The sequence below is a fragment of the Eumetopias jubatus genome, unplaced genomic scaffold (genome assembly GCF_037043125.1).
Source record: "Eumetopias jubatus isolate StellerSeaLion01/CBP00866 unplaced genomic scaffold, mEumJub1_p1.0 scaffold_10, whole genome shotgun sequence".
NCBI lineage: Eukaryota > Metazoa > Chordata > Mammalia > Carnivora > Otariidae > Eumetopias > Eumetopias jubatus.
In genome coordinates this window covers 107,463,692-107,483,854 of record NW_028274816.1, presented here as the reverse complement: position 1 = coordinate 107,483,854, position 20,163 = coordinate 107,463,692, and the positions used below count along the sequence as shown (strand labels likewise).

Genomic DNA, 20,163 nt, shown 5'->3' with positions numbered 1-20,163 from the left:
TGCCTTCCTCCATCCACTTCCCAGGATCAGTGCAGGGAGAAAAACAAAAGTACGCTGTCTGTAAGTCCTCTGAAAACTGCAGAGGAAAGGGATTGTAGTCAAGGCCCAGAGCACGCCAATCCACTCATTTCTCTCTTAGACTGTGCAGTAGGCAGAACAACGGTCCCCCAAAGATTTCCACATCCTCATCACCAGAAGCTGTGAATTTGTCACCTTAACGCAGCAAAAAAGGACTTCGCAGATGTGATTTGCAGAAGGGGAGAGGAGGGGAGATTCCCCTGGATTATCCCATGGGCCCAGTGTAATCACCAGGTCCTTATAAGAGAGAGGCGGGGGGGGGGGGGTGTGAGAGTCAAAGAAGATGAAGGCAGGAGGCAGAGTCGGAACGATGCAGGCCACGAGCCAAGAAACGCCACAGCCGGGGCACCTGGGTGGCTCAGTTGGTTAAGCGACTGCCTTCGGCTCAGGTCATGATCCTGGAGTCCTGGGATCGAGTCCCACATCGGGCTCCCTGCTCAGCAGGGAGTCTGCTTCTCCCTCTGACCCTCTTCCCTCTCATGCTCTCTATCTCTCATTCTCCCTCTCTCAAATAAATAAATAAAAAATCTTTAAAAAAAAAAAAAAAAAAAAAGAAACGCCACAGCCTTTAGTCGCTGGAAAAGCCAAGGAGCAGCTTCTTCCCTAGAGCCCCAGGAGGAACACAGCTCTGTGGACACCTGGATTTTAGCCATTTCCGACTTGTGACCTCTGGGACTGTCAGATACGAAATTTGTGTTGTTTTGAGCCACCAAGTTTGTGGCAATGTGTTATGGCGCAGGAGGAGATTCTTATAGACGGAGCCATATAGACACTGCCTTGAATTTGATTCTCTAATACTTTTTTTCAATATTCTTCTTCTGTCAATGAAAACTTCTGTCATTCCCAAGTTAGTTCATGACTCCCATGTTATCACTAAGTGGATCACGGCTTATTGGTCTTGAGTTCCATTTTAGCAGAGCATCCAAATTCCACACAACCAAGTTCAAATCCCAGCTCAGTAATTTTCTGGCTGGGTGACCTTGAGCTAGGTCACTTAACCTCTTGGAGCCAGTCTGTTCTGTGGCAAAAACAGGGAGTTGTAAGAATTAAATAGGATTCGGGGCACCTGGGTGGCTTAGCCGTTAAGCGTCTGCCTTCGGCTCAGGTCATGATCCCAGGGTCCTGGGATGGAGCCCCGCATCGGGCTCCCTGCTCAGCGGGGAGCCTGCTTCTCCCTCTCCCACTCCCCCTGTTTGTGTTCCCTCTCTCGCTGTGTCTCTCTCTGTCAAATAAATAAAATCTTTAAAAAAAAAAAGAATTAACTAGGATTCTGTTCAAAAACTCTTTCCTTTCACAGGTAATAAGGGTCATGTTCAAGGTTGCTAGAGAAAATACAGAATGCTCAGTTAAATTAGAATTTCAGATAAAACAAATATATACAGGGCACCTGGGTGACTCAGTCGGTTAAGCGTCTGCCTTTGGCTGAGGTCATGATCCCAGGGTCCAGGGACTGAGTCCTGCATCCGGCTCCCTGCTCAGCGAGGAGTCTGCTTCTCCCTCTGCACTTCACCCCACTTGTGCTCTCTCTCTCTCTCTCTCTCTCTCAAATAAATAAAATCTTAAAAAAAACAAATATATACACATATTTTTTAGTATAAGTATGCCCCATGCAATACTTGGAACATACACTAAAAATGTATTGTTTTATCTGAAATTCAAATGTAACTTGGTGTCTGTATTTTTATTTGCTAAATCTGGCAACCTTAGTCTTGTCCCAGGTCACATAGCTTGTAAGTGATAGAGTGAAGGGCCTGGCCTGGAGCAGATTGGCTCAGCCACACAGCAGCCCTGGACCCACAACTCAATGGAGGCTTCAAAAACAAATGCAGTCTGAGCCTTGGAAGCCCATCTCATATCTTAAAAATATCTAAAATGGTCGTGAAAATCAAATTTTATTTTATTTTTTTAAAGTAATCTCCATGCGCAAGCGTGGGACTTGAACTGATGGCCCCGAGACCAAGAGTCACATGCTGTGCTGACTGGGCCAGCCAGGAGCACCATGAAAATCAAATTTTAAAACACCCCACAAATAAATGTTTCTATTACATGTATACATAAACATGTGTATAAAGTATATAAAATCGAAACTGAGTACAAAAATAAGTGGAAGAAGAAACTGTATGCCAAGAATTGCTTAACTTTTTTTAAGATTTTATTCATTTAAGAGAGAGAGAGAGAGAGAGAGAGAGCACATGAGCAGGGGGAGGGGCAGAGGGGGAGGGGGACAAGCAGACCTCCCGCTGAGTGGGGAGCCCAACACACAGAGCTCATTCCCAGGACCCCGAGATCATGACCTGAACCAAAGTCAAGAGTCAGATGTCTAACCGACTGAGCCACCAGGTGCCCCAAGAAATGATTAACATACATTAAGTATGTGAATTCAATCTCTAAAGGTCACATGCCTTTTAGGAATTTTTTTTTTTATCAGCTCGATCTGGACCACCCTACAAGTCCCAGGGAGTTTAAGCTAAATGGCAACTAAACTCCCTGAGGGCTCACCATGGCCTGGGTAGCCTTCTAAGTACTTCAGCTGTACTGACTTTTTTTTTAAAAATTGAGATAAAATTCACATGGCACTTCACGTAACATAGAGTTCACCATTAAGGGGCGCCGGGCTGGCTCAGTCAGTGGAGCATGTGACCCTTGATCTCAGGGTTGTGAGTTCAGGCCCCACAATGGGCATAGAGATCCCTTGAAGGAACGTAAAATCTTTTTTTTTTTTTTTAAGATATTATTTATTTACTTGAAAGAGAGAGAGAGCAAGCGAAAGAGCACAAGGGAGAAGGGGCAGAGGGAGAAGGAGAAGCAGACTCCCCCACTAAGCAGGGAGCCCTATGCGGGGCTCAATCCCAGGACTCCAGGATCATGACCTGAGCCAAAGGCAGACGCTTAACCGACCAAGCAACCCAGGTGCCCCAAAATCTCTCTCTCTCTTTTTTTTAGATTTATTTATTTATTTGAGAGAGAGAGAGAGAGAGAGAGCAGGGGAGGAGGGGCAGAGGGAGAGGGAGAGAGAGAATCTCAAGCAGACTCCCCAGTGAGCTCGGGGCCCAACTGGGGGCTTAATCTCACGACCCTGAAATCATGACCTGAGCTGAAACCAAGAGTTGGATGCTTAGCCGGCTGAGCCACCCAGGCCCCCCAAAGAAAAATAAAATCTTAAAAAAAAAAGAGTTCACAATTTAAAATGTACAATTCAGTGGTTTTTACTATATTCATAAGGTTATGCAACCATCACCACTATCTAGTTCCAGAATATTTCTGGCACCCTGGAAAGAAACCTTGTATCCATTAGCAGCCACTCTTCGACCACCCCCACCCTCCATCCCTGGCAAACATCTACTTTCTATCTGAATGAATGTGCCTATTCTGGACATTTCATATATATGAAATCATATACTATGTGGCCTTTTGTGTCTGGTTTCCTTCACTTAGCATGATATTATCAAGGTTCATCCATGTAGTACGTATCCGCATGTCATCTCTTTTTATTGGCGAATAATATTCACCATATGGACGTACCACATTTTCTTTACCCATTCATCAGTTCATGGGCATTTGCGTTGCTTCCACTTTGTGGCTATTGTGAATAATGCTGCTGCAAACATTTGTGTATGAGCTTTTGTGTGAACTTGTTTTCAGCTCTCTTAGATACGTGCCCAGGAGTGGAATTGCTGGGTCCTGTGGTAGCTCTATATTTAACTTTTTGAGGAAACAAACATTTTTGTTCTCGATGAGATGCACCATTTTACATTCCCACCAACTGGGTATGAGGGTTCCAGTTTCTCCACAAACTCACCAACGCTTGTTATTTCCTTTTCAAAAATAATTATAACCGTCCTTGTGGATGTGAGGCAGCATCTCACAGTGGTTTTGATTTGCATTTCCTTAACGGCTATAATGATGTCAAGCAGCTTTTCATGTACTTACTGGCCATTTGTATATCTTCTTTGGAGAAAAGGCTATTTACATCCTTTGCCTGCTTTTTAATTGGGTTGTCGTTTTTGTTGTTGAGTTATAGGAATTATTTATATATGCTGGATGTCAAATCCTGGTCAGATGTATGATTTGCAAATACTTTCTTCCCTTCTGTGGGTTTTCCTTTCACTTTCTTGACGGTGTCCTTCGACACACAAAAAATTTTAATTTGATGAAATCCAACTTATATATTTTTCTCTGGTTGTTTTAGTTATGTATGCTAACTTCTTCAATGTTTACAATAGTCAAATGAGGTGGAGAATCTTATTAGCATCCCCATTTTACAGATGAAGAAACTGAGGCACAGAAAGGTAAAGTCCCTTGCCTGAGATTAAGCACCGGAGCTGGAATCTGAAGCTTTCACACACCAGGGCCCAAGAAGGGAACCATTCAGGCTGTGCTCAAGCTGGGGGTGCATGAGTAGATCGTTAAAATGTCCCTGGACCTTCAGACTTTGTTCAAGATTAGGGTTGCCTGCTCGACAGTTTACATCGCTCATTTGTATTGTTCATGAATTACCCTGAAGGGTCAGTCGGGAGAAGGGGCACCTGGAGGAAGGGCATTTGCTTCCTCAGTGATCTAAAGCAGCCTCCAGGAGCCGAGACCTTGCCCACCTTATTCCCCATTGGTGCTTCCAAGAGCCTCCGAAAGGCATTTGGCCTCTTACTGGGGTCTTGATCACAATAAGAAGGGTCATCAAAGAAAGTGAGGCCTGTGTAAGTTGGTCAAATTCAACAGAAGCCCCAGGCTGAGTCAGGAACAGTAGGAATGGAGGTAAGGAGGCCCAAAGTCTAGGGAAGAATGAGGGTCAATGGGCACCACGAGAGACCTACTAATCAGGAGGTGGGAAAAGGCAAGGCACACTCTGGGAGTGCGCCCCAGGTGTCAGGGGTCTGGGAGGCAAGTGCATATCCCTGCCTGCATAGCTGAGCCACCTGAAGAATGGGGCCATTCCTGTCTCACCTGCTGGGGAAGAGCAAGGAACACTGGTATAAAAAGTATGGGTGATGCTGCCTGGAGGTTGTCACTCTGCCTGTGGCACACGCCCTCCCAGCCACCGGGGAGGTGGCAAGTTCTATAGTGGGATGGGAGGAAAATGTTTCCAAGGCTACCTACTGGCAAGGCCTTGTCAGCCACCAGGAATTCCTGTTCAGGACCTGTCTTCCTTAGGGCTAGCATGCCCCGGGCACTGTAAATCACAATGAAAATGCTGATAGTAATAACTACTGCATTTGTCAAATGTGCATTTTGGCCGGGAATTATACTAGGGCTCTTCCCATCCATCCATCCATCCATCCATCCATCCAACCATCCATCCATCCATCCATCCATCCATCCATCCAACCATCCATCCATCCATCCATCCATCCATCCATCCATCCATCCATCCAACCATCCATCCATCCAACCATCCATCCATCCAACCATCCATCCATCCATCCATCCATCCATCCATCCATCCATCCATCATTGCCAACCTTATAATAACCTTGAAAAAGGCACAGTCCTGCCTTCAGAGGTGAGGAAATGGAATCTCACAGAGTGGCTTAATTCAGGTCACCCAGCTAGTAAGTGACACTGGCTTCCTCCCAGGGGCATTACTATGACAGCCACTTAGGCCACATCCCAGGAGCCTGACTACCATCTTACCATCCCCTGCCCCAAAGAAGGGAGAAGAGGCTGCTGATCAGGCTGGATGTGAATTGGGAGCTGTTGATCCAAGAGGAAGAGGCAAGACCTGCTGGCTGCAGCAGTGACTGTAGCCAAGGGCTGCTGCAGCCCCCAACCCAACTCCCTACTCAGACCACGGTGCAGGAAGCAATCTCGGACCTGGGCTGACCCAGTGGTCCTGAAGTATGGCTGCGCATCAGGTTCACCCGGGGAGCATTTAAAAATACAGAGCCCCTGGGGCGCCTGCGTGGCTCAAGTCGTTAAGCGTCTGCCTTCGGCTCACGTCATGATCCCAGGGTCCTGGGATTGAGCCCCGCATGGGGATCCCTGCTCGGCGGGAAGCCTGCTTCTCCCTCTCCCACTCCCCCTGCTTGTGTTCCCTCTCTTGCTGTGTCTCTCTCTGTCAAATAAATAAATAAAATCTTAAAAAAAGAAATACAGAGCCCTGGGGAGCCTGGGTGGCTCAGTGGGTTAAGCGTCTGCCTTCAGCTCAGGTCATGATCTCAGGGTCCTAGGATTGAGCCCCACGTCGGGCTCCCTGCTCAGCACGGTGTCTGCTTCTGCTTCTCCCTCTGCCCCTTCCCCCTGCTCCTGTTCTCTTTCTCTCTAATAGGTAAAATGCTTTAAAAAAAAATGTAGTGAAACCCAAGTTTTAAATAAATAAATAAAAAATACAGATTCCTGGATACAGAGATTTGGATTCTGTAAATCTCAGAGGGGCCCAGGAAGGTGCATTTTACCACCCATCTGGTGGTTCTGACGCAGAGCCAGCTTTGATAACCCAGGGCTGGTGTAGCCCCTTCACTACACCCCGTCACGAAACACTAGATCTCAGATGAAGGAACTTTCCTGCCTCCGGTCATGCAGGTGGGAAGCAGCAGAGTGGAGATTCGGACCCAGGTGGGCCTAGCCACCAACATTAGACTGCGTCTCCTGGCGGGAGCAGACAACTTGGAAGTTGACCCCCTCTCTGGTGCCTCGAACTGACAGGAAAGTCACAGGGAAAAAGATGGACTCAATATGTGAATATCTGACAGGTATAGAAAACTTGTTTCCAAAAATAAGGAGAGAGAGGATGGGTATACTGGGTAAAAGGGTGGTATACTTGAAGCAATTCTGACAGCAAATAAGACGAAAAGTCATCATAGTTATAATACCTATTCTGTTCTAGTCTATTCTATCTAGACAGTTCGTTCAACTCGATCAGGAAATATGCATACAACACAATAACTAGTAAATAAATATTTAATAGAAAATGTTTAATCTGGTTGGGAAATTTTAATATGTAAACTAAAACAAGGTACCACTTACACAATATTTTAAAACTATATTTATATGTATGTACATACATACATACATATATAAATTTGTAGAAAAGGACAGGGAGGGATACACATGGTGGTAGAGCTGACTGCCTCTTAATAGCTATTCTGCCCCCCACCCCAGTTTTCTAAATTAACCAAGCCCTTCTTTTATGGGGGATGGTGGGGAAGCAGCAACATGCTCAGTTTAAAAATCACACTTCCCAGCCTCCTTTGTGGATAAGGGGGGCCAATTAGAAGCAAGCCGAGGTCATGGGGCAGGGGGACCCTGGAGGAAGCTCTTTAGAGGGGGCTGATTCAGCTGGAGGAAACACCATTGCTCCTTCAGCCTCCCCCCTTTCTATTGCCTGGAATGCAGACATGATGGCTGGAACTCCAGGGACCATATTAGACCATGTGGAGGCTTTAAGGGACAGAAGTTAGGAACTGAGAAGATAGAGCATAAAGTTAGAAGCTTGGGTTCTTCATGGCCAGAGATCACAGGCCCACCATACCAGCCCTGAAATGCTCTGTCCAGACCTCTTCTATGTGGAAGAAAAAGAAATATATTCATTTCCTTAAGCTTATGTTACTTTGGTTTTCTGTCATACGCACTTGAACCTAAACTTAACTGACTCACACGTCAAACCCTTTGTGGAGTGTAAAGGGGGACTTTCACACTTTACTTTCTATGCTATGGTACTGCTTGTAGGATTATTACTTTTTACAGTAAGAATGTATTCATGTGTTATTTATATACACATCTGTTTCGGAGCCCCCGAGAATGCAAACTGAGTGCTAGCCCCACCACTTCCTACCTAGGTGACCCTGGGCAGTCAATTAACTCCCTGAGCCTGTTCCCTCATCTATAAAATGGGCATGATAATAATAGAACTTATCTCACTGGGTTGGTGTGGAGCTTAAATGAGCTAATGCAGGAAAATTCTTGGCACTGCGCCTGGTTCACAGCTATGACTTTGATGCATAATGCTATAGCACACAGGCACTGTGGCTGGCAGAACCGATGAAAAAACCCAGGACATGTTGAGTAAAAAAACAGCTTGCAAAATTGGCACACGAATGTGATCCTTTGGTGAGAAATTATTTTTATTTCTACATCTATATGTATACGTATGCATCAAGAGACGTCTGGAGGGATGGTTGTCCAAATGTTAGTAGTGGTAACTTCTGGGTAGTAGAATTTTTGCTTTCTTCTCTACGGTTGAAAAAGAGCATTATTTTTTTGAGCAGGAAAAGAAAAGAAGAAAAATCTTCTTGAAAACCATAACAGTTTATACCAAGTATTATTCGAGCACTCCCACCACCCTTTAACCTTAAACTCTCTCATTCTTGGGAATTGACCTGAGGAAATAATTGCAATGAGGGAAGAAGCTAAATGCATAAAAGCATGTGCCACAGCATGATTTATAGTAGAGGAAAACGGGTAACCACTTAAGTGACTTACATCAGGATAATAATTATTAAATTATTCACCCATTGAAACATTGTGCAACAAAATGAGACAGAGGACAACCATGTAACAACATGGAACAATGCTTCTGACCCAACTAGCGGCCAAAGGGACAGATGCAAAATGAGATCTGTGCTGGAGCCCAGCTGGGCAAAAATCTTGCATGCATTTGGATGAGGACTGCAAGGGAACACAGGCCAATAAAAACCACCGAATTTGTTGGGACCACCGATGGGTGGGGAGTTGTGTTTTTTTTTTTTCTTTTTCATTTAGAATTCTAATGTTTCCGTAATGTTGTTTAATAATTTTTTTTAAAGTGGCTTTAAAAAGCCCCTTAGGAAAAGACGGGGAAGCAAGGAGAGAAAGATAGGAGGGAGGAGCTCTGCGTAAGAAAAATCCAGAGGGGATCTAGAATACAGGGCAACAGTTCCTGCTTGGCCTTCTACCTGGGTGGGCCCAGAGGCTGTGCCCACTTGGCTCCCTGACTTGAGAGGGATCAGATGGATGGAAGAGTTGCCAAAGTTAGGAAGGCAGTCCATGAGCTGATCATAAACCTAGGATTGAGTGCTCTTTGGATTGGGATCATCTGGATAAGTCGATCATGCCTGCTATTAACGAGATTACAGAGAAATGAGCGCTAGTGAGCTGGCCAGAGGGGGGATCCAGGCAGGCTTCCTGGCGGGTAGTTTGGCACTGCGTATCCAAAGGATGTGCATATCCTCAGAGTCAGCAACCCCACTTCTTAGGACTTATCCTAAACCTAAGGAAATGGTCAAGCCAGGGCGTAAAAATATTTACCTAAGACGCTCCTCATGGAGCTTATAAAAATAACATTTAAACCTCCAGTTTCACCAAAAAGGAACTGGAAACCCAAATTTTGGCATAACCACACAGTGGTATGCTATGGAGCTACACAAACAGGGTATAGACACAAATCTGACGTGGAAAGACACTCACACACATTAGGTATGAGAAGGCTCCACAGCAAGAGCTAGATGATCCCATTTTTGTAGGACTGTGTAAACATGCTCATTTGCATATAAGAATTTCTACAGTTACATACCAGAATCCTGATGGTGATTCATCTTTGAATGGTGGGATTATAGACTGTATCAGCCAGGGAGGTCTCAATTATGTCGCAGTAACACCCTGAAAACCTACCAGTTTCCGACAAATGGTAATTTCTCACTCCTGCTTGTCTGTTGGGGTCAGCCGCTCCTCTGCCCCCATCTTCACTCCGGGCCCCAAACTGACAGTCTGTCTCTACCTGAACATGTCAGGCCTCTGTGGCTGAGGGAGGAGACAGGGGCCCACCTGTGGGCTCTTACAGAGCCAACAGGGCAGGCATATCCTCTCCCAAGGGTGCTCAGGGAGGGGCACTCGAGGAGGGCTAGTAGACATTTCAAACAATTAACGCAATCTACCAGGCAGGTTATTTCCCCCTTATCTTAGTCTGTTCGGGCTGCTGTAACAAAAACACCATAGACTGGGTGGCTTAAACAATAACCATTTACTTTTCAGTTCTGGAGGCGGGGAAGTCCAAGATCAAGGTGCTGGCAGCTCTGGGGTCTGCTGAGGGTCCACTTCCTGGTTTGCAGACGTCCATCTTCTCTCCATGTCCTCATGTGGCGGAAGGGGCCAGGGGTCCTCTGGGGCCTCTTTTAGAAAGGCACTAAGGCTCCACCCCCGTGACCTAGTCACCGCCCAAAGGTTCCGCCTCCTAATACCACCACCTTGGGGATTCGGTTTCCAGGTATGAATTCTTGGGGGTGGGGGCCACAAACACTGATTCCACAGCAATCCTATTATTTCAAGTCCTTGGCTTTGCAGCATGTAGTCCTGTCCCAGGAAGTGGATGGCCTCACTGCCGGAGCCTCTTTGGGAGGGAAAACGGAGATACCAAGTCCATCTACCTGGCACTGGGCAGACACAGCAGCTTCAAGCCTGAGGGAGAGAGGCCAGAAAGCCGTCAGGAATCTGCCTAATTTAAGAGACAGGTTAACCGACCTGTTATAAAATGACAATGTAACAGAAAGTTCTGGATGTCCAGAAGCATCACACCAGGTGTGCTACTTACTCCTCATAGGACTTGAGTCGAGAATCTCAATGGCCCCAGTGTAAAATGGAAATTAAAATAGCCACCCCAGGGGCACCTGGCTGGCTCAGTCAGCAGAGCATGTGGCTCTCGATGTTGGGGTCTCGAGGTCGAGCCCCATGTTGGGTGTAGAGCCTACTGAAAAAAAAATGATAATAATAAAATAAAATAGCTGTCCTGCCTACTTCACACTGCCTGGTGGGGGATGGGGACGGCTCAGTTTAAGGCTTAAAATTGTAATGTTCTTGCACGTGGAAGGCTTGGTCCTTCGTGTTGTAACCACACACTCACATATTCCATTTCCCCAGCTCCTCTCATCACTTTGTCCCCAAAGTGGCTTCTTGTCCCCTTTTATTTGTGCTCCTGTGCTTTCAGCAGGGCGGGTGAAAAGATGACAACCAAAACCTCACAAGTGAGAAGAACCCCTCTGATGAATGAGCCACGGAATGCCCAGGACTCAGTGGGAGGGGCCCCACTCCACTGTGTCCTGTCGAAAAGTAGCCCTGCCCCCCTTGGTCCTCCTGACCTCAGCCCCTCAGGATGGAAGGCAGGAGATGTCAGGGCTTCCCACACTGGCCTGCTCATTAGAGCTGCTTAGGAAGCATTTTTAAAGCTAGCTGCCTGGGCTTCACCTCCCAGAGATTCTGATTCAGTTGCTGAGGGTGGGATGAGGCTGAGTCACAGAAGGTGATCCGTGCTGCTTGCGCTGGGCTCTGGCTCCTGTCCAAGCCCTTTGCGCCGGCCTCGGGAGGTGCCCCAGCAGGGAGGGCCCAGACATCTCGGGTGGCACGAGCCCCGGCAGCTGGGAGAAACCCGAGTGCACCTAGGTTATCTGATGCTGCACCTGCCCTGAACCCATGCTCACTTCTTGAATATCAAGATCAGGGGAAGGCTGGGGAAGAAAGGCTCCCCCCCCAGCAGTAGCACAGCTCACCCTTCCAGCAGCCCCAGGGCCAGAGGAGGCAGGAAAAAACCATATACGCCCTTCCCAGCTCCCAGCCCTTCAGAACCACATATGTGGCCGCTGCCGGCTTCTGCTTCCCTAGCCTGCCTGCCCATCTTTACCGATAACCTTGGAGTTTATCTCTTGACACATCTATCAATAGGGCAGTGAGTTCCAGGGCTGGGATGGGTCTCATTCATCTCTGCATATGCCCTGCGCCAAGCCGAGCACACCCCTAGTGCTTGTTGAATATTTCATGACTGAAGGACAGGTAGTAACAGTAACCAGGTTACCACAAGGTCAAAGAAGGACCCACTAGGTCCTTCTTTGGATAGGATACACCCACTAGGCCCCCAGGGACCGCACGTGCTCCCATATCTGCGGGGTGGAGGGAACCCCATCCTGAGTCACCCAGCCAGAGGCTGAGCTTAGCATGCCCGGATGAGCCCAGGAACTAAATTACTTTTGACATCACAGGACCCTTTGATATGATAAGGTATGAAAGTTACAGAACCTCTGCACAGGAAAATGCCCCTTTCTTTTCTCTCTCTCTCTCCCTCAGCCATCTGTCTCTCTCACATACACACACATCCTGCCTACAATTTCTAGGTTAAGGGTTTCAGCCCTTTAAAAAACAAAGGGGGGGGGCGCCTGGGTGGCTCAGTCACTTAAGCGTCTGCCTTGGGCTCAGGTCATGATCCCAGGGTCCTGAGATCGAGCCCCGCATCGGGCTCCCTCCCTGCTCAGCCGGGAGCCTGCTTCTCTTCTCCCTCTGCCTGCCGCCCCCTCTCCTTGTGCTCTCTCTCTCTCTCTCGGTCGAATAAATGAATAAAAATCTTTATAAACAATAGTAAAAAAAAGTTAAAAAAAAAAAAGGGAAAGCTCTTTTTTTTATGGATGAACGCCAGTTACAAACGTAGACAGGATGTTAAGAGTCAGGAATGAACATTCTGCACCTCCCAATGTAGTCACTGATTTCAGCAAGAATCAGCAGTGAATGCTAACATCACTGCAGCAATGACTGTCAGGGAACAGGGCATTCGTTTGTTCTCAAGGTATCACCCCTACTGATAATCTATTCATCTCCAAGGAAAAAATGTACTTGTATGATGGGCAGGCTGGGCATCCACCCCCTTAGTCAGGGGCCTGACCTGGCATTATGTACCTTGAGCTACACGATATCTATATGTACTCTTGCCAAAAATATTTTACCTAAACCCAATCATTAGCAAACAGATATACCCAGAATATGGGACATTCTGTAAGACGAGTGGCTTTGACTCTGAAAAATCTACTGTCATAAAAATAAACAAAAAAAGAAAGGAGCGTTTTTAAAAAAAAAGACCAAACAGATGTAATACCCAAAAGTAAAGCATAAAACATCACTGGCACCTGTGTCTCCGCCCCCCTCCCCCGCCCCCAGCCAAGGAACTTTATGGTGTTTTGGAGACATTTGGGGAAATATGAGAAAGGACTGCACACTACTGCATGAAAGTACCCTTTCTCAGGTTGACAGCAGTGCCGTGGCTATATAGGAGAATGTTCTTTTTCTCAGGAGATACAAGCTAAAATGTTTGATGTCTACACCTTTCTTTCAAATGGTGCAGCAAAGAAAAAGAAAGAAAGCGAGCTAGCTAGCTATTCAAAGGCAAAGTAAATGTGGCCAAAATTTAGCAATCAGTAACTCTACAGGCTGAGCACAAAGTCTGGAAACATGGCTATTTTCTTTTTTTTTTACAGGTCGAAGATGTCCTTGGTGACATTACAAATACTTGCTCTTTCCAGATGCACAAACACCCTGCGGCGAAGGCTATGTGCTTTACATTGAACTATGCTTTTAACTTTTCCGTAGGCTTGAAATCTTTCAAAATGGAATGTACAGTGGAGGAAGGAGCCCTCAGCCCTACACTAAGGCTCGAGTCCCCAAATCAGGATTCTACCCTCCAGGGAAGGAGGCTGGACAAAAGAGAAGACCAAGGTCAAGGCGGGCTCACTGGGTTTGTTCGGCTGTTTAAATAAAACCAGGCAAATGTTTCTGTAGGTAAAAGGCCAGGGGAAAATTACCAGGCTCTGGGTGTTTCCTGAATTCTTCTCCCCTCCCTTTCCCTGCTTAGCTCCCCCCACCTTCATTCTCTCGAGGCAAGGGCTGTAGAGGGGAAGGGAGCAGGGGACGCAGGAAGGTCTGTGAGGCTCTAGCACCCCAGACATAACCTGGTTGCCCAAAGAGAAAGAGTAAGGCCTGCTCTGATCCTTCCCATGGTCCTCAGAGTCCTGCAGGCCACTGCACTGGATGGAGGCACGGGTCCACCAGCACATGTCAGGCTCTCTCTGTCCCTGCCCTGTGTCGTAGGGGCTAGAAGCCTGAGAGCTAGAGTTCTCAGAATCTCTTGCCAGCCAGGATTTGCTTTAGAGCCCACTAACGAGAGGCACTTGCAGAAACCATTACTCCTTCTCTGGTGGTGGTGGGTGGCCCTGATTCAAGTTCCCAAACCAGAAATGTCCTCGCATGCACCTCGCTGTTGCCATGCCCCTGAGGATGCCAAGGCTGAGCAGTGACTGGTGCTGAGATGGCAGCTGCCAGTGGAAAGCGTCAGTCCCGCCCCTGAAGCCCACCTGGCATGGTCCTGGGACACAGAAGGGTCTGGTCATCCTCCTTGCACAGGGGAGGGGGTTCTCTGCTGCCAGGCCTCTTGGAGTCGAGGCAGGAGGGTCAGCAACAGAGAGTCCAGCACAGCCAGACCCTCCCAGGAACACCGAAGACCCCTGGAAAACCAAGAGGCCTGGGCGTGAGTGCCTGGTCTTACCAATTTCAATCCTTGCCTTCCAGCGGTACAAAGCACCCAGCACCCACCGGCCCCTCGTCGTTGGTCCTTTTCCCTCCTGGGCCTGTGGATCTGTAGTCAGGGCTCCCTGGGCCTCCTGGCACGAGCCCCCCCCGCCACCACGACACACCTGTGATCCAGCAGCAACAGGCCCTGAGCCAGCAGTGCCTTCACCTCCTGGCTTGCTCCAAACACGTCCCAGAGGCTCAGCTGGGGCTCAAACTGCTGCCAGTGCTGGGAAACCAGAAGGGTGAGGGGTGCAGAGACCATGGTGGGTAGCTGGCCAGGCTACTCTGATCCCATGTCTGTGGGTGTGGTAAGGGCAAGGGAGGGTCCGGCCTGCACAGGGATCTCCGCAATGACTCATGCACATCTAGAGCCGGGGGTGGGGGTGGGGGCGGGCGGGCTCTAGTGTGGCCCTAGTCCAGGGTCCTCACCACAGCCCCACCCTGCCCACTGTTTCTACCCATCAGGCCTTGGCTGGGCCAAGGCCAATCTCCAGTTACCCGCCCCAGAGAACTAGGTGTGTGTGCCCATGTGCATGCACAGAAGGGACAGTGATTCTGCAGGACTTAGGAGAAGGAAGTGGTGTGCCACAGCGCCCTGCAGCCCCCCTTACCTGGTGAGTGATCCCCACGTCTGTACGTAGCCCCATGGCCAAAACTTCCTCTAGCCTGAGAGAACAACCATCACGGTGTCCTGGAGAGAGCTGGGCCTCCCCCCGTTCTTAACACACATATAAGGACATGCAGGATGGGGAGGGAGGGGGCAGGGCAAGGCAGGAAGCAAAGGTGCGCCCGTGGGGAGGGCTCTGGGGGTGCAGGCCCCCCTCAGATGCTCACAGCTCCAGCTGGCCCAAGGGGACGCGCCGCCGGGTGCCGTGCCCAAACAGCATCACCTCTTTCATCCAGTTGTCCGGCTCCAGGGTCTGGATCCGAGCCTCCCGGGTGTGGCCCCCAGCCCCCTGGGGCACAAATCGCCCGTGGGCCCCTGGCAACATCAAGCACCACCCCCACTTCAGTAGCAGCGAATGCTGGGTGCTCGCCAGATGTTGAATCAGTGGTTCTCAAAATGTGGTCCCTGGACAAATGGCATCTAATATGCTAGAAATGTAAATCCTTGGGCCCTACACCAACCAAGCCCGTCCAGTCAGAAATTCTGGACGCAGGGCCCAGCGATCTGCATTTTAACAAGCCCTCCAGGTAATTCTGGTACACGCTAACAACTGAGAACCACGGTGCCAGGCGCTATACCCAGCATCTCAAAATATATATCGAACAGCTATACAAAGTAGGTATTATTTGTTGCTGCACTTTATGCAGAAGGAAACAGAGGCTTGGAGAGGTTAACAAGTGGCCCAAGATCACACAGCCGTGACATTCTGCTCCTGAGTCATCCCTTCTTCGGTTCACAGGGGACTCACCAGGCCCAATGCCAAGGTACTGACCGCACTGCCAGTAAGTCCAATTGTGGGTACTGAGCGCCCCCTGCGGGGAGGGAGGGAATAGTCCGTTCAGAGTGAGGAAGGTGGGCCAGTTTCTGCACCTGGTTAGAAGGTCCTAGCTCAAGGCCTCGAGAGCAGCCAGCAGAAACCCCCTTCCCCAGAGGGCCACAGTTCTCCAGTCCCAGCTTAGCCTGCCTGTTCCCCAACTTCAGCCGTGGGTCCCAGGACTTACATTCCGGGCGAAGTTGGAGACCTCATACTGGCGGAAGCCGGCCTCCCGGAGCACGGCCCGTCCCTCCTGGTACATCTCAGCAGCAAGCTCAGGGTCAGGGGCAGGAAGGGTGCCCCGCTGCACCTGGGTGAAGAGTGCGGTGCCCCGCTCCAGGGTCAGCTGGTAGAGGGAGAGGTGGTCGTCACAGCGGCCCAGCAGCATCCGCAGCTGCCCGAGCCACGGCCCCACCTGCTGGGCTGGCAGCCCCAGCATCAGGTCCACAGACACGCGGCCGGGGAAGAGGCGCCGCGCCTCTGCCAGTGTCTGGAGAGCATCTCTGGCCGAGTGTGTCCGCCCCAGCAGCTGGAGCTCGGTGTCATCCAGGGACTGAGGAGAGAGGGTCAGGTGTAAGCACGGAGGCCAGCTCAGAGGCAGACAGGAACATGTGACCGACCTCACTGAGGACAGGTACACAGGACACGGCAGGGAGCTGGAACAAGCCACAACCAAGGGTTATGGCTCACTGTGCGCAAAGCATTTTTTTTTTTAAAGATTTTGTTTATTTATTTGACAGAGAGAGACACAGCGAGAGAGGGAACACAAGCAGGGGGAGGGGGAGAGGGAGAAGCAGGCTTCCCGCTGAGCAGGGAGCCCGATGCGGGGCTTGATCCCAGGACCCTGGGATCATGACCTGAGCTGAAGGCAGACGCTTAACTGACTGAGCCACCCAGGCGCCCCTGCACAAAGCATTTTTAAACAACGTGTAATGTATCCTTATAATCCTCTGACATTAGCTCTATTTTATAGATAAGAAAACTAAGGTTTAGAAGTGTTAAGTGGGGCACCTGGGTGGCTCAGTCAGTTAAGCGTCTGCCTTGGGCTCAGGTCATGGTCCCAGGGTCCTGGGATCCACCACCCACCCCCTCCACCCATGCTCTCTTGCTTGCGCTCTCTCTCAAATAAATAAAGTCTTAAAAAAAAAAAAAAAAGAAATGCCAAGTAACTTGCCCAACGTCATACAAAGTCAGACCTGGAATTTAGGACTGTCTGACTCCAAAGCCGAGAGTGTTTTTAAGTTTTCCTTTTTGAAAAATACTTTAAACCTCTACAAAAATTGAAAGAAGAGTACAATAAACACCTTCATTTAGATTCACCGAATAACATTTTGCCACACTTGCTTTGTCTCTAAATATACACATATGTGATTACAGTGTTGAATCATTTGGCAGTAAGTTATAGGCCAGCACTGACCAAAAGAACTTTCTGGGATGACAGAGATGTCCTCTATCTGCACTGTCCAATACAGTCGACACTAACCACATGTGGCTATTTAAAGTTAGTTAAATTTCAATAATCATATTCCAAGCGTTTACTGACATGTGGTCAGTAGCTACTGTACTGGTCACTGCAGACACAGAACATTTTAGCAGAATATGCTAGCCACTGACCGCACGCTAGTGAGCACTTGCAATGTGGTTGCTTTAACGTAATTAACTTAAACACCATACCCCTGTACCCCTAAATACTAAAGTGCACATTTCCTAAGAACAAGGACAATCTCTTACATAACCACAATCCAATTATAGAGTTCAGGAAATGTCACACTGACACGACACCATTATCTAATACAGTGTCATATTCAAAGTTGTCCCAATACTGTTCACTGGAGTAACTTCCCCTTGCCACCCGAATCCAGGATCCAACTGGGTCACACATTGCAGTCAGCTCTCATTGTTCCTTTCCTCTCTCTGAGTCTAGATACTCAGCCTTTGTCTTTCATGACATGACATTTTTGAAGAATACAGGCCAGTGTTTAAAACATCTCTTAATAAGTTCTAGAGACTTACTGTACAACACTGTGCTTATAATTATTAATACCATACTGTACACTAAAAAAATTTGTTAAGAGGGTATACTGATCTCAGGTTATCTGTTCTTACCACAAAAAAAGTCTTTTTTTTTTTTTAAAGCTTATTTATTTAATTATTTATTTAAGTAATCTCTACTGTGGGGCCTGAACTCACGGCCCTGAGACCAAGAGTCACACACTTCGCTGACAGAGCCAGCCAGGTGCCCCCCAAAAACTAGTATGATGCTCAAGGCTTTTGGGCCCTACGTTGCAGCCTTGCCTCCCGCCTCTCCAGTGACAGAATGACTCATAGCTCCCCAGAACGTGCAAGACTCTTCCATATCCTGTGTCTTTTCCTCCCACACCCTCTCTCCTGTGGAAGTCCTCCTCCTCATCAAAGATCACCTCCTCCAGGAAGGTGTCCAGGATTTCATCAGCCTGAGATGCCCTTCGGGCTGTACTCTGAAAGGCTTTTGTTGGGACCCCTTTATTGGCAGCCCTCACCATGCTGCAATGATCTGATGACCTGTCTGCCTCTTCCTGTGTCTCCAATCATGTAACAAAAATTTTTGACTGTCTACTCTGTGCCATGCACTATGGTGGGTACTTGGAATATTGCGATTAAAAAATAAAAAAAGGCATGTATGATCCCAGCCTCATGAAGCCTGGGGGCTAACACAGCAGCAATTAAGCACAAGTGTCACCATACACTTTCCAGGGCCTACTGGGCCCTGACACCCAGAGGAGCTCAATAAATGTTTGCCCAATTAATGAATGTGACCAGAGGAGAGACAGCACTGAAGGTCTGGGTGCCCTGGGATGCGGTGGGTGAGATGGGCTACCTGGAGGCCGATGGACAACCGGTTGACCCCTGCAGCCCCAAAAGCTGCCAGCCTGGCGCCGGAGGGCGAAGTGGGGTTGGCCTCCAATGTGACTTCGGAGTCTGCAGGCAAGTGAGCTGCCTGGTCCACCGCCTCCAGGACAGCAGCCACAGTGCTGGGACTGGCCAGACTGGGGGTGCCCCCACCAAAGAACACAGATTCCACCCTGGGGAAAGAGGGTGGAGAAGATGAGACCTGGGGGAGCCCTCCCGGACGCCTGCACCGGTCCTAGCTACTCCCTCCAAACAACTTCCAAGACCCCGCCTACAGCCCCAGTACCGACCTCCGCACCCCGCTGAGTCGCAACAGCGTCTGAGCCTCGGTCACCAGACAGCTCCGCATGGCTGCCTCATCCACGCCGCGGGGGACGTATTTGTTGAAATTGCAGTAACTGCAGCGCTTCTCACAGTACGGCCACTGGGGGGCAGGGGTGGATGAGCGAGGGGCAGGGGTGGATGAGCGGGGCGCGGGGTGACCCCAGCGGCCCTCGCCGTTTGCAGGGTTCCGTCGCACACATCCCCATCCCAAAGTCCTCAACAACGGCTACACCATCTAAGCCACACAACTCCCCAAGGCAGGTGAGACAGGGAATATTATGCCCACTTCATTAGGAGAAAACTGAGGCTCAGAAGGAAATCACTCGGTCAAGGTCACCGAACTGGCGAGCACCAGCGACTTCAGGTCTCCGATCTAGGTCATTTCCTTGCCCGGGCACCGCGTCCCGTACCAGACCTCGTCTGCGGGCCGGGACAGACGGAGGTGGCTTCACCGCGCGACCAGACGCCACGTGGGCCCCGGCCCGCCGCCCCCGCCCCACTCACGTGCACGTAAAGCGCCGCGCGCGAGCTCGGGGGCGCACGACTCGAGGATCCTCTCGCGCCCTCCGCGTGGCGGCGCCTCTGGGCAATTTTGGCCGCTGCCGCCCAGCCGCGGGCCCGGGTCCCGGGGAGCGCCATGGCGCACGCTGCGGCGGGGAGCAGCCCGGTGCGCCGGGAGATCCGGCCGACACGCGCCCGGGGCGCACGGGAGTGCGCGGAGCCAGGCCAGCTGGGCCGCCCCGGCGGAAGGAAGAGGGGCTGCGTGACTGCCGGCCGCGTCTCCGGACGGGCCGCCTGGGCCCGGGGGCCTCGCTGCTGCGGCGCCACCTGCTGGGCACCGACGCGCTCTCCGCAGCCGCCTGTCGGTCCCTTGCGGGGAGGGGCGTAGGGAGGGGAGGGGCGTAGGGAGGGGCGGGGCGGGGGCCGGGTTGTGGGCTGAGGCGCCGTCCTTTTTTCACCCTGTCCGAGGGCGAGTTCCTCTACCCGTCCAGGAATTCTTAGACCGTTCCCTCACTTCCTTCACATTTTACGTGCCTGGCTCAGAGCTGGGCACTGGGGACATCTAGATGCATGAAACCAGGTCTCAGTACAGGTGCTTAAG

The 20,163-nt window shown here is 49.8% G+C and overlaps 1 protein-coding gene across 3 annotated transcripts; it reads right to left on the bottom strand.

Moving 5' to 3' along the window:
• Positions 1-9,990: 9,990 nt before the first annotated feature.
• RSAD1 (radical S-adenosyl methionine domain containing 1) lies at positions 9,991-19,844 on the bottom strand. Of its 3 annotated transcripts, none has more exons than XR_003607595.1 (11): positions 19,566-19,844; positions 19,028-19,161; positions 18,706-18,910; positions 16,036-16,401; positions 15,783-15,846; positions 15,202-15,349; positions 14,979-15,033; positions 14,490-14,593; positions 14,151-14,300; positions 10,577-10,732; positions 9,991-10,443 (listed from the first exon to the last, which is right to left on the bottom strand). XR_003607595.1 is itself a non-coding variant. In XM_028093728.1 (10 exons), the coding sequence occupies exons 1-9, from the start codon at positions 19,698-19,700 to the stop codon at positions 14,183-14,185; spliced, it is 1,329 nt and encodes a 442-aa protein (XP_027949529.1). In that variant the 5' UTR covers positions 19,701-19,843; the 3' UTR covers positions 9,991-10,443; positions 14,151-14,182. The 3 variants fall into 3 exon arrangements, 1 of the variants encoding a protein (XP_027949529.1); XR_003607594.1 differs by having other exon boundaries at positions 10,577-10,729; XM_028093728.1 differs by lacking the exon at positions 10,577-10,732 and having other exon boundaries at positions 19,566-19,843.
• Between the last annotated feature and the right edge of the window lie 319 nt (positions 19,845-20,163).

Bases quoted from the DNA above. Each gene is read 5' to 3' on its own strand.
- RSAD1 (XM_028093728.1), bottom strand. From the start codon at position 19,700: ATGGCGCTCCCCGGGACCCGGGCCCGCGGCTGGGCGGCAGCGGCCAAA. The intron at 18,911-19,027 runs GTCGGTACTGGG...CTCTTTCCCCAG, and splicing joins CGACTCAGCGGGGTGCGGAG to GGTGGAATCTGTGTTCTTTG. The intron at 16,402-18,705 runs GTAGCCCATCTC...CTCTCTCCTCAG, and splicing joins GGTTGTCCATCGGCCTCCAG to TCCCTGGATGACACCGAGCT.